Here is a 13954-nt window from a genome sequence, read left to right as displayed (position 1 = left end):
GCATTGCATATGGCACTTGAAAGTAACCTGAGTCCACATTTGTGCTCATTGCCAGATAGTGCTCATAGATCTGAGTTGTCACCCAGTGTGTAAAATAGAGAAATAGTGAGTTTTTGCGTGGCTCATTGACCTTTAATCAGTTATTTAACCTTTGTGATACCATCTCTGACATATGTCGGATGTCCTGGCACTGTACTGGAGTTTGATGAATAGGCTGTGGCTGAATGATTGACTGAGTGGCTCACAGACATTAGGATGACTGTAGCTATAAGGGAACTTCTCACAGTAAAGATGGGGTGGGGTGGGTAGAAGAGAGGCTGTTTGGTTCTGAATCCAAGGAATAAGTAGTGTTTGTCTTTATATCATTTTCCTAATTATCTGTATCCCCTTTCTATTATATCATTTCCCTTGATCTTCAAGTTTCCCTTTCAGTTCAAGGGCACACACTTTCACATGCAAATTTTGATTTTCCTGTTTAGTTTTTGGTGCATTTGCACCTTTCTGCTAAGTCCTGATATGTCTCTTAAACAGAGAATCAGTAGCTCAGTGCTGGGCTCCAGTTGGAGCAGTGAATCTGGTGGGGCAGCTGTTTTCTGTTTCCTTAATCCCAGCAGAAGAGCCTGCTTCACAGTGGAGAATTATCTTTGCCTTGGTCAGTTATGGTTGGATGTTTAGGAATTATTGTGTTTTGTGGAATGAGTTATTGCCCAACAGGACACTTTTCATTCCTTAAGAAAACAAAACAAAACTCAAACAGGATCTTTTATGTGTCGGAGAGAGTACTGAATGAATAACAAACTGCAAATTTCCTTTCAGCAATCACATTACATCTAGAATCAAAGGGGGAAAGATGTCTTTAACTCTTGATAATGCATGATCATATTTTAATGTGGAAACTTTTAAAATTATGTCTCTAGGTGGTTAGAGACAGGGATGGATATTTGGTGGTTATGACTAAATCTTTTGTTGTTGAATTTCGGTTAATGTAATAATTTGACTTTTTCTCTTTCAGCTGTTCCATTTCCTCCAAGTCACCGGCTCACAGCAAAAGAAGTGTTTGATAATGATGGAAAACCTCGTGTGGATATCTTAAAAGCACATCTCATGAAGGAGGGCAGGCTGGAAGAGAGCGTTGCATTGAGAATAATAACAGAGGGTGCTTCCATTCTTCGACAGGAAAAAAACTTGCTGGATATTGATGCACCAGTCACAGGTAACTCCTGAGAATGGAGTCTGCCCACTTGTGCCTACACTGAGTCTTCAAATACTTTACTATCATACTCTTTACTGTTGAATCTCTACTGAAGGACTAAGGATAGAATGTCTACAAAAATATTTTTTATTTTCCTGTACTAAGTACCTATAAAATTGCCATGTTCTAAAAGTGGTGTGCAATGTAGATATAGTGAAAATATTCTAATATAATTAAGAATTGATACTCTCTGCCAGTGGAAACATGAATTGCCATAAAGCATACAGATTTATTCACTGGGAAAGATTAGGCTGAGTATTGTAAGCCTTCTATAGTGCTGAGAAAGTCACCAAGTTAAAGCAGTGGTTCCCAAAGTGTGATTCCCAGACTGACATCATCATTGCCATCACCTGGAAACCTGTACAATGTAAACTCTCAGGGCCTACTCTCTGACTACTGAATCAGGCAAATCTGATTCATTGGGGGGAGGCCCAACAACCTGTGTTCTATCAGGTCCTCTAGTTGTGTGGTCCTCTGGGTTCTAATGTACATTAAAGTTTGAGAAGCACTGGATTTTAGAAGAAGTCTGAATTTCTCTCTTTCCTATGACATTTTCTGCCTAGGAGATGAGTTTTTTTTTTTTAATATTTTTTTAGTTGTCAGTGGACCTTTACTTTTATTTATTTATTTATATGTGGTGCTGAGAATCAAACCCTCACAAACACTAGACAAGAGCTCTACCACTGAACTACAACCCCAAACCTGGAAGATAAATCTTTATTTTTAAAATTTTTTGGTTCTGTTACTTCTTGTGGACAGATACATATTTTGTGTAAGTTTGCTTCTTTTAGGCCATAACCATTAAATCTTATCAGAAAAACAGAGCACCTAATACCCATGAAATTTTGATTGACTCTTTGTGGAGTCTGTACTTGAAAGTTTTCATTTTTAGAGAAACTAAAAATGATTATTTTTCCTGGAAATATTTTTATTTTGGCAAGGGGAAAACATTTAGACACAGAATATTGTTCTTTTTGAAAGAAAAGGGTCATTTGAAAGTATCTCATGTACACTATGAAGAGTTTCTTTCTTTTAAATTTTCATGTACTTTTATTGTCCTTCATATGCATATTTGAGTGTGCCTGTTAGAAAGAAAATAAGCTGTTTTGAATATCAGACTAGGCCATTTTTTAATCAAAACATTTCTGATAATTCCTATTCCAAAGAAACTGGCCTTAGTTTTGATTAGCAAGGCTATTTTTCTTGCTTTTAACTAGAAAAAAAAATGACCATGGGTAGAGGCTGGCAGCAGGAGGAATCTGCTCTAGTAGTTTTAACCTATTGATGGGCCATGGGCAACAAAATCAAGAGCTAACCCTGTGCCCGGCACTGTGAACATATTATACAGTTGAGTTACCTGTTATCTCCAGCTCTCAGGATTGTAAAAATACAAGGACAACACATGCTTTACTCTCTTGCATACCAAACTTCTAAAATTTTAAAGTATCTATTACTTAAGAATCCACATTGGGGTCTGGGGATGTAGCTCAGTGATAGAACACTTGTCTAGCATGTGCCAGGCCCTGGGTTCAACCCTAGTACTGGTGAAAGAATAAAAAAAAAAATCCATTGCAATGAATTCACACCTATATGTTATTAATATAAGCATTATATAATACCTTTATCATTAATTTTGATTAGAATAAATGGCATGATATTTTATTTAGTTTACTTTTTCTTCACTTCCAATGAAGAATTCATGTTGAATTCACTAATGAGCCTTGTAGGTGTTAATGGAAGTGATAATTATAGCTAAAAGGAAATGTGTAAAATAGATATTCAAGGTAAAATGTTTTCTGGAATGGCTTAGTTATCTATTGTTTGATTAGGCTCTGTCCTGAAGGATCACACAGGGAGGATTTCGGAAGTCTCTTTTATAAGGACACTGATCTCAATCAGTAGGGTTCTGCCCCCCTGATCTTAATCACCTCTCCAAGTCCCTACCTCCAGATACCTGCCCCTTGTTGATTCGATTTTAACGTAGGAATTCCAGGGAAGCATCCAGACCATAGCAACTGAGTTAGGATATATATTCCAGTTTATGATTTTTCTAAGCAAAAGCTGAAACATGGAGTGCATTCCAAGAAAAAGAGGGTACATTCATCAGATAAAATGACAATCTCTATGTATTTTGAGATAAAATTTAAGCTAATCTGAAATCTGGAATGCTCTGAAATTTGGAATTTTTTGAGAATCAGGTGTCTTCTCAAAATTTCCAAATTTCATAGCATTTCAGATTTTTAGATGAAGAATAAAGTCTCTGCAAGTATTCCTAAATGTACAAACTCCAAAATTTGAAACACTTCTGATCCCAAGCATTTTGGACTTCTTATAATTTATCAGTGAAATTTTACGATACATGATTGTATTCTAAGATTTCATTTTATCTGGACAGCTGAACAAACAGGATAGTATTTATTTTTAGATTTAGAATTTATTCTTTGGGCAGTTGAATCAGTAAAGTCTTCAATATTAGGCTGTGCAGTAAAAGGCATAGTCTGCACTTAAAAATCTTCAAGATAAAGTACTCTTTATGCAATTCAGAACTCCATACTTTAGAAGATAGAGAATCTAAAAATTTAGAAAAGAAAGAAGAAGAAGAAGAAGAAGGGAGGGGTGAGGTGGGGAGAAGGAAAATAGTATAGTTAAAAATGAGAACCTGTGAAGAAAGATTGAGAGAAAAAAGCAAGGACTTCTTATTAGGGAGGGTAAAAGCCTGAACCCTGACCTTCTAGTGGTTTTCAATGATATGCGATATAATATCTTACCCGGGATATGTCAAGTTTCTAAAATTGCTAAGGTGGTGGGTTAAGATAGAAAATAAAAACCCAGTAACTTTTTGAGTAGACTATAAACTCTCAAAAGGATGTATCAAATATGTTCTAATTATACATGAAGCTGCTTCTCAGCTTTCTCTTCAGCCTTCCCTCCTATTTTGTTGATAAAAATATTTTATTTTTAATTGTTTAGGCAGGAGTCATGCTAACATCTGCCATGGTTTACTCACTTTCAAAAGAAGCCTGGGAATATATGTCCTAGATATTGGAACTCTGGATTGCACTTCTTGGCATTAGCATTTCTTTAATGTTTAAGGGCACAAGGCCTCCTCCTTCATGTGTACATAAAGGAATGCAAGTTTTCTATTCATTTAGCCTTTCCCCCCTTAAATTCTGTATGTTTTACTTTGGAGAAGACAGACGGACCAGGGTGTTTCCTGCACCTGTCCCTTGGAAGAGAGTGATGAAGCAGTGTGAGTGTGGACGTGGAAGCCATCTAGCCATCTTCTCTGGGTTCCCTGTCAAAACAAGAGGGGTACGCCACAAGTTCTGCTCTTTTCTCTAAGCTGACTTTCCTGGTTCAAGTGGCAGCTGTTTCTGAGATTGAATTTGAAGTGTATATTTCTGAGTTGGAGGCATCTTGTGAAGAAAATAAGTATCACTCTTTGACTTTCTTTGGAAAATTGAGTTGAATTTATCTCAGTTCCCTTGCAAGTGTACATATGAAAGATTCAAAAAAGCTTCACATATCAGTGTGGCCACTCATTTTAGAAATTCAATTTTGCAAGCATTTACTGGGCATCTGCCTGGTACAGGAGGTATGGATTATACACATGGGAATAAGACCAGGTTCCTGTCCTCCAAGGCTCAGAATGTAAGAGGAAAACCCGAAACTGTTACTTGTCCAAAGATAAGTCTATCAAAGTATTGATTAGATTAAAGGCCTAGATTCTTCTCAAACAAATTAAGAAGCATCCAAATAAATATAGCTAATTAATAGACAAAAAGGTTTTCTATCGTTTAAGTGTCTAAGGTTTCTCTAACAGTACTCAATGATGATTATATTCTGTTTTTGAGTTTAAGAAACTACTAAATAGCTGAGATTCTAACTGACCTGAAGATGATTGAGATCTGTTTTAGAAGGTTAGTACCATGCATGATGTATGAGATGTAGTCCTTGACTAGAATATTCAAGGTCCAATTGCGGAGTCAGACACATAAACAGATAATTAATATATATATATATATATATATATATATATATATATATATATATATATACACACACACACACACACACACACACACACACCAGGGATTAAACCCAGGGGCGCTTAACCACTGAGCCACATCCCCAGCTCTTTTTTATATTTTATTAGAGATAGGGTCTCGCTGAGCTGCTTAGGGCCTCGATAGTTGCTGAGGCTGGGTTTGAATTTGTGATCCTCTTGCCTCAGCCTCCTGAGTCACTTGGGATTACAGGCATGTGCCACTGCACCGGGCCACTATGTAATTTTTGAAGATCTGTATTGAAGGTATCTAAGAACTGGTGTGGCAGTCAGAGAAAGGAATGTAGAGAGCCATGAAAATGTTGACATATTACATGATGTTTAAATTGAACCACGTATTATGAGTAAAATTTTACTTTGTAAAAATGCTAGGGGCAGGGTATGGTGGTTCACACCTGTAATCCCTGCAACTCTGAAGGCTCAAACAGGAGGATCCCAAGTTCAGGACCAACTTGGTCAACTTAGTGGGACCCTGTTTCAAAACAAAAAAATAAAAAGCCTGGGGATGTTGCTCAATGGTATAGCACTCATGGCTTCTATCCCCAGTATCCCCCCCAAAAAGAAAAATAAAATTCTGGGGGAAGGGTATTCTAGATTAAGACAAGAGCATATTGATATATTGATTACTCTGGTGTTGTTTTGTGAAGTGGCAAGGCTTGTTCTTGGAGGATTATTGTGGAAAGAAAGGGTTTCAGAGGGTGTGAGAGGTAGAGGGGCCAGTGAGTGAGACCTGGTTGGAAGGGCAGGGTCACATTCTAAAGCTCTATAAGTAGTGGGTAGTCCATGCTTTCATGGGTCTTTGAGCAGGGCAGTTACATAATGAAGTGTGTACCTAGGATAGTATCCTGGATGAGATAAAGTAAGGTGGGGCAGAGGAACTCTTGGGAGAGAGGTTGATTAGGAACCTTTTATACTCCATTAGGGGAGCCAGGATGACTTTGGCAGGGTCGAGGGATTGGATTCAACTTTTATTACATGGCCTTTTAAATAAATGACTGTCAAAGTTGATTTTAAAACATCTGTTTAGTTTGTATTTTAAATATCAACATCTATTAGAGACTTTTGACTATGGTAAAAGGGTTTAGGTAGGGATCCAATTTGCTACATTTCTTCTTGAATTTCTCATATTTTCCTGTTTTCCCTTTGGCTTAGCAGGGAACATTCTGCTTATTTGTAAAGCAAAGGCAGACCAGGAGCTGAATAGTGATTTAGAATTCGTTTTCTGCTCTCTGGGCTGAGGGGATAGGCCAGCATCCGCTGGGCAAACTGCTAATCTCTCCGGTTTGTCTGTTTCCTGCAGTGGGGGATTTGTCTCTAGGGCACAAAAGGATTCCCTCGGTGGACAGGCCTGCCATTTAGCATGTCAGGCAGTTGCCAGGAGAACCCTTTGGCTTTGTTCCTGGATGTGAGAGTGGACTGGTGGCCAAGTTTAAGGTCATGGCATTCCTTCCCTTACAGCAGCTGACGTCAATTAGGAGAATTCCCCTTGCTGGTGCTCAGGGGAGAGTTCAGTGGGGATTGGAATCCGATTGCGACCTAAAAGATCAGTGTTTATTCTTCTCGTACTATCACTTGTCATTATGAGGCGGTGTGATCTTAGTTTATATGGGGATAAAATACAGCTTTGGGGGCATGTTGCCCACTTGGAACTTCAGTGGCCGAATCTTTGGGGCCTGCTCTGCAGCCAGAGGCCTATTTTGGTATCTGGCCCACTGCTGGCAAGTCAGCATTTTTCTGTCCTAGCCTGTGGCAGCAGCACATCATTTTGTTGTCCTTATTCTCTTTAATTTTAGGCTTTTTTTTTTTAAGATAATGATGAGAATAGGTCACACTGCATGTGAGCCAAAGTCCTTTTCGCTCATCCATTCACCTCTCTGGTCTTGGATGTTTTTAGGAAGCCCATTTTACAAATGAGAAAAGGGCAACTCCATCACAATGATATCTCCAACCTTGAGCATGGATTAGAATTACCTGGAGGGCTTTGTAAAACATAGGTTGCTTGGTCTGACTGTTACCATCTAGGGTTTCTGGGTTTGTCATCTCTGTTTATCAAAGAATTGAAGAACAGGACACAGAGATAGCATGCAAATAGCAGGTTAATTGCAAAAGCAACAGAGGTACAGAGAGAAACTTCTGTGGAAAGAAGGGGCCCCAGAGCTGGGAATCTGGTGGGGGAGTTTTGGCCTAATCTTTTTATGATCTCTGGAATTTCTTTTTTTCCCTTTTCTCCTCCCCTGTCCACGCTCTCCTCACTATTATTGATTGGTGCCCCTCTATCCATGTAATCTGTTTTAGTTTTTCTGTTGGATCCTCCACTGAGGAGCACAAGTAAGGAAATGTCTGTCTAATTGGGTTCACCACTTGTGTCCATGAGTGCTTTTGTCAAGCAGGAAGTTGACTTCATCAGAAGACCCTCTCTATACTCCCTTTTTCTGGCCCTGCCACTAACTTCCTCACTCACCATCTTGTCCTGGCTGCCTAAGCCCTTCTGCATCTCCTACATGGCCTTCAGAGTTTCTGATTCCTTAGGTCTGGAGTAGGACCTGACAATTTGAATATCTAACAAATTCCCCAGTCATAATGATGCTCTTGATCAGGCACCAAACTATGGAAACCACTGGTTTAAGTACTTGGAATGCCCTTTCATAGCTAGTAAGGGGAAGATCTTACTTTGGTCAGACATCATCTACTTAACTCATTCTTAGTGATACTATGTTGTATATACACTGTTCTACCTGGATATTAAAGAATTGGAGTCACAGCTTTCAGTTCATTTGATGAGAATTTCTTTCTTATTCATTAACTAAAGAAAATACGAAGAATAAAAAAATATATGAAGCTAAAGGTTCTCAAGAAATGTAAGGGATAAATTATTTTGCCTGCTGATTATATTTATTGCATTCTACATTAAAATGTGTTACTATAATACAAGCAAGGCAAAACAATAATGCTTAGCATTTGGGGGGCATGGAGTATTATCTATTTAGTTTTTCTAGTAAAAAACATTCACAGGACTTATCTTTACATCCTGTCCCAGAGTTGAGTATAGGAAGCCACTATAATTTGTAAAGAAAGAATCAAAAGCATGTTTAAGTGAACTGGGGGTGATGAACACCATTTTTGTGGCTCAGCCACGGAAATTCAGTGTTTGTGTGCATAAGTCAGTAATAATCTACTGACCTCAATAAACATGGACCACCATTCACAGAACATATCTGATGATCATTACAATTATACTGTAGTTACAAACACAGATTTTTTTTTTACTTTAAAACTCAGTATTCCATGCCTTTCTCAGTTTTTGGTCAGTTGTTACTTTTCACAAATAGAGAAGTGTTTGAGTGCTTTAGTAATGCAACTCCTGTAATTGTTTTCATAGAAACATGAACATTCCCCCAAATTCTTTTAAATCTGAAAAAGATCACTTGGAGGAATAACTACTCTGGTTCTTTTGAAGAAGGTTAGATATATGAAAATTAGTACTACTGTGGCTTTTCAGAGAAAAAGTATTTCAAATAATGGTGTTTCAAATAATGCTGAAATACCTACAGGTAAAGAAAGTCTCTTAGGTACTTTAAAGGAAAAATGTAGGTGTTTGCTTTTATCTACCCAGATTGTATCCGTGTTTTCAATCTGATTCATGTTCTAGATTCCCATTGGCTCCTTCTTGAGCCAGTAACACTTATGGGCTATAACGGAAAGTCCTAAACATGGGTTGTGGACTGGTACTGATTCATGATGAAGTTTTTACTGAGCCAGAATGGAATTATCTTTTCTATTTTAGTGAGACTACTTTCTTTTTGTATAAAAAAACTATGGTGGCAGTGGATGGTAATTCTTTTTTTATGGCTTTTTGGTGGAAAATTTAATGACCTGTTATTGTTGTAGGGCTCACTCATATTTGTTAAACTCTTTATCATCAGTCACTGTTACAAACACTGTTCTTTGTTTCAACCCTTAGAGTTCACACAGCTCTATGAAAAAATTATTATTCTCACCCCCATTTTAGGAGTGACGAAATTGAAGCACAGTGAAATTGAGTATCCTTAGGACAGTTAACCAGGTAGCAAGTGCCAGCACTGGGGTGAGACCTCAGGCAGTTTGGCTGTGTGATTTTGCTTTATATTTGGTGATAGAGGTTAATTTTTCAAGTCCATGAAATCATTAAGTCTGGAGTGGCCATTTAGCTCTATTGTCCTGAACTATTTTTTGTTGTTATTATTGTTGTTTCTTTTTATTGTTCCACTAAATGTTAAATAATAGGACACATATCTTTTATTTTCGTTTTGGGATGTTCTTCTATTTCAGAATAGTTTTAATGTAAATGCACTGCTGATTTGCACAGAATGCATCATAATAATGATATAATGGAAACCTCTGAGTTTATTTGTGTGTGTGTGTGTGTGTGTGTGTGTGTGTGAAAGAGAGAGAGAGAGAGAGAGAGAGAGAGAGAGAGAGAGAGAGAGAGAGAATCATTTAAATAGCAGTTATCTTTTTATTGTTCGCTTTTTCTAAAATTGTTGATTTTTCCAGAATGTATTGATTTTGATCTTAGTGCAGTGTTTGACCCTGAGATACTGGATAAATAAAATACTCAATTTTGTCAGAAGTCTTTTCTCCTAGAAGAATTTGTGGTTTAATTAGTTGAAGAGTAAGAGAAAGAATGTGGTAAATTTTGAGGTAGATGCTTTACTTGTATAGTACTTGAAATTAATTTCTTGGTATGTAAAATGTATTATTTAAGAACATTAATTGCTTTTATAAACATCTTGCTAATGGAAAGATTTATTACCTGAGAGGAGGCCTGTAGGCAGTTTATTCCTGTCTTTGCTTCTGTCTGGAGGGCAAAAGCTCATCCTTCTCCTGAATCTTGTACAGATTGCCAGCAGCAGCATTGAGTGACCCTTTTCTCATCAAGTAACATGGAAGTCCATGGAATGGTTTAAGAACTAGGTCAATCTGTTGAAGAGGAGAAGAAATAGCTTTCAAATCCAGTGTTGTTTTCCTCATATGAAATCCTAAAAGGTTTATGTTAGTGCATTGTGTATATCTACTTACGTGTGTGTGTGTGTGTGTGTGTGTGTGTATACAGTAGTATGTAGGGAGAAATAACAAAGTGGTAATAATTCTCTCTTTAAGTTGTTTTTATCATAGGGAAAATAGCATTTATAGCAAAATGTACTTTGTTAAAATAGGATTGTACTGATTATATGATGGTGGAGAAACTACAGCAAATCCCATTTTCAGGGGTCTTTATTCAGGTATTTTGTTGTTGTTTTTCAGAGATCTTGATGAAACCACATCCTATTTTAAAATTCTAAACATTACCATGTCTGCTCATGTGGTTATTTTCTGATTCTAATTTATGGTATCATATAATGTTTTTGTGCAATTAATTTCTATTCTTATTTGCTTTGGCAGTTGGTGTGACCACTTATCTGAGTAAGTGGCTTTATTTCATTGTGTTCCTGGAGATCTCAAGGTCTGGACAGCATGGCTTTTGAATTTCATAGTCACTAGTTAAATATGTCGGTGAAGTAAACCTGGCCTGTTTTATTCTTTCTGTAAACTTATCTCTTTAGTTTCTTTCTTAATTCTCTGTGCTTCTATACTTTTTTAAAAAGTTAATTAATTTATTTACAATAAACAAACCTCTGTGCAAGAATAAAATAAAGATTAGTGGGAAGGAAAATTGTACATAAAAATACCATTTTTAGGCTGGGATATATCTCAGGTTTAGCATGCTTGCCTCACATGTACAAGGTCCTGGGTTCAATCCCCAGCACTACAAAACAAAGACAAAAACAAAAAAAAAATTATCTAAAATGATTAACTGAGCATCCTTTTTCTCTTCTGGCTCCATTTGTAATGAATTCTTTTTTTCCTTCACAAAATTAATGTCAAGTTTACTATTTTATTTATACTGTTCTCATTTTCAGATTCATGTTTTGTTATATATTCAAAAGAGTATTTTTAAAAGGAAAGTATTATGATTGGGTCCTTCGGATTTCATGATTAGTGTCAGACATTTTGATATTAAAAAAATGCATTTGGAATTCTTGAACCTGATTCAGAAACAGTTGTTAATGCTCAGGATTTCCAAATGTGTTGCCTGATTTAAGATGCCATCTGGTGGTATGCATTTGATACATCTAGCTGTACTTTTTAACTGCCACCAGAGTTGTATGTCCTTTATTACTAATGAAGAATGTTTTTTAAATGACAGGTAAGGACATGTGTTTACATGTCAAACAACAGATACTTTATATCTTCCTTTGTGTTTTCTCAAAATAGTAAGCATATTTGCTTTGCCTTATTAGAATAGTAATTTGATTCTTTAGGGAAAAACATTATAATCGGGCTCCAATTTTAGGGACTCAATTTTGCTCCTAAAAATGCATAGATATTTAAAATCACATGTCAAAACTTAATTGCATATGTTTTTCACTTAGTTTTTGGAAGATAAAATTTGGGTATTTAGCTATCATGTGGTAAATAAGAGATTATCAGATAACCACAAATGTGACAAGAAATTGCTCATTTAAAATGCTTTTTGTCATGTTTTAAACATTAAAGTCCACCTCTTTTTAATATGAACTTTAGCTTAATCTTAGGTACTTCTTTCTTTGTCTTCTTAAGAGAAAGCTGGTAATAATTATTAAATATATATCAAAGCTAGGCAAAAGTTAGTAAGTTGTTTGCATTGTTATATAAAATGTCCAGTCCACTTAATAAATCATGGCTGGTTAATTTATTTTATTAAGGGCATGTGACATTGAGCCAATGTATAGATTCTTTTCCTACTATAACCTGTTTAGCATCTCAACTTTTACTCAGACATCTGGTCCAGCCAGTTTCTCCTAAAATAAATAAATAAATAAATAAATAAATAAATAAATAAATAAATAAATAAAGTGACTAGAATAAAAAGGGATGAGAATAGAAAGTGTGATAATGCCTGCTGTACAAATCACTTGAGGTATATCATGTAATAACAGTAGGGACTTAATTTATGGTGTCTGGGTAAAAATCATCTGTGAGCCTTCTGGGTCAGCTACCTCCTAGTTGTATACCATTGTTTGACCCTCGGCTTCCTCATCTGTTCACCAGTGTTGTTCCCACTCCTGTGGCTCAGATGTAGTTCAAAAGCTGCAACTACAAAACTGGTAAACTAAGTGCCCCAAGTAGTAACTGTGTTGGTATATTATTCTAGTAAGTGTTTGCTGTGGCTGTTAGTCTTAATGCTGTTTGGGTTCTGTTCCCTTGCTTGGTGATTAGAACATAGAGACCTTGTATCTCTATCAGTTTGAACAAAATAGCAGAACTATGCAGGGGTAAAACCTCGAGGGCTCTGGTGTGGAAAAAGGAGCTGACAGTTCCTCAGGCCCGTAGCTATCCTCTATCCATCCTTTCTTAATTCCAAATGAGCATTAATTTATTTTTTAAATTTTTAATTTGTTCTTTTTAGATATATATGACAATAGAGTATATTTGGTGGGAAGGGCAGCAGGTACCAGGGATTGAACTCAGGGGCACTCAGCCACTGAGCCACATCCCCCAGCCCTATTTTATATTTTATTTAGAGACAGGGTCTCACAAAGTTGCTTAGCCCCTCACTTTTGCTGAGGCTGGCTTTGAACTCGTGATCTTCCTGCCTCAACCTCCTGAGCTGCTGGGATTACAGTCATGTGCCACCACACCTGGCAGTAGAGTATATTTTGATATATTATACATACATGAAGTATAACTTATTCTAATTAGGAGCCCATTCTTGTGGTTGTGTGTGATATGGAGTTTCACTAGTGGGAAATTAGCATTAATTTTTTAAATATCTTTATTTTTTATTTATTTTTATGTTGTGCTGAGGATTGAACCCAGTGCCTTATGTATACCAAGCAAGTGCTCTACCACTGAGCTGCAACCCCAGCCCAGATGCACATTAATTTTAGTTAAAGAAAATAAAATTTGGTTTTCATGAAGTTTTTTTCATACATTCAGTACATCAATGATAAAGAAGAAAATAAGAAATAAGAGTACAATGAAATATGAACTTAAAGATTTTTTTTAATTAGAAGTAATAAACTGAGGGAGAGTGGGCCTTTCTCACAAATTGCTGTTGAAAATAATGATTCTTTTCATTGATGACAATTCCTCTGCACCAATACCCTTTCATTTCTAATTTTTCCGATTGATTTTTTTAAACAACAATTCATGGAACTACCAGCAAAGTGTACATTATCTGTATTTTGTGTTTCCCAAGTAATATGCAACCATAGTTCACTTTCTCACATTTAAGCAGAAAATTGGTGCAGGGATTTCCAGTGATTTTTTCCCCTCTAACTGGTGACGAATCCATTTGGGAATATTTTGTTGTATACCATTTTGTCAAAGTCTTGCAACAGTTTCTAGCCTTAGGCTACCCTTATAATGATTTTTTAGTATGTTTCAAGATATGTCAATAATTCTTTGAGTAAGATAACACTAGGCAAATATGAAGTTTAGACAGAGAAAAGAAGAAATTGTAGGTTAAGAGGTCGTGTGTCAAAACAATATACATTGGATATATATTGATTAGTTTCAAATATACCTTTATTCTCTCATGTATAATAGAGGAATGTAAGCCATTTTTTGGATAG

General features: G+C 36.4%; 1 protein-coding gene across 2 annotated transcripts in view; it reads left to right on the top strand.

Moving 5' to 3' along the window:
- Positions 1–983: 983 nt before the first annotated feature.
- Positions 984–13954, top strand: part of Ppp3ca (protein phosphatase 3 catalytic subunit alpha) — a 160596-nt gene continuing 147625 nt past the window's right edge. Inside the window, exon 1 of one of the 2 annotated variants that reach the window (XM_015484599.2) lies at positions 984–1213. In XM_015484599.2, coding sequence (XP_015340085.2) covers positions 1105–1213 — 109 coding nt within the window. In that variant the 5' untranslated portion in view covers positions 984–1104. The remainder of the gene's footprint in view (positions 1214–13954) is intronic. The other variant, XM_048813662.1, reaches the window with a different exon arrangement.

Source organism: Marmota marmota, unplaced genomic scaffold (assembly GCF_001458135.2).
Source record: "Marmota marmota marmota unplaced genomic scaffold, marMar, whole genome shotgun sequence".
Classification (NCBI taxonomy): Eukaryota; Metazoa; Chordata; class Mammalia; order Rodentia; family Sciuridae; genus Marmota; species Marmota marmota.
This window is presented reverse-complemented; position numbering and strand designations above follow the sequence as displayed.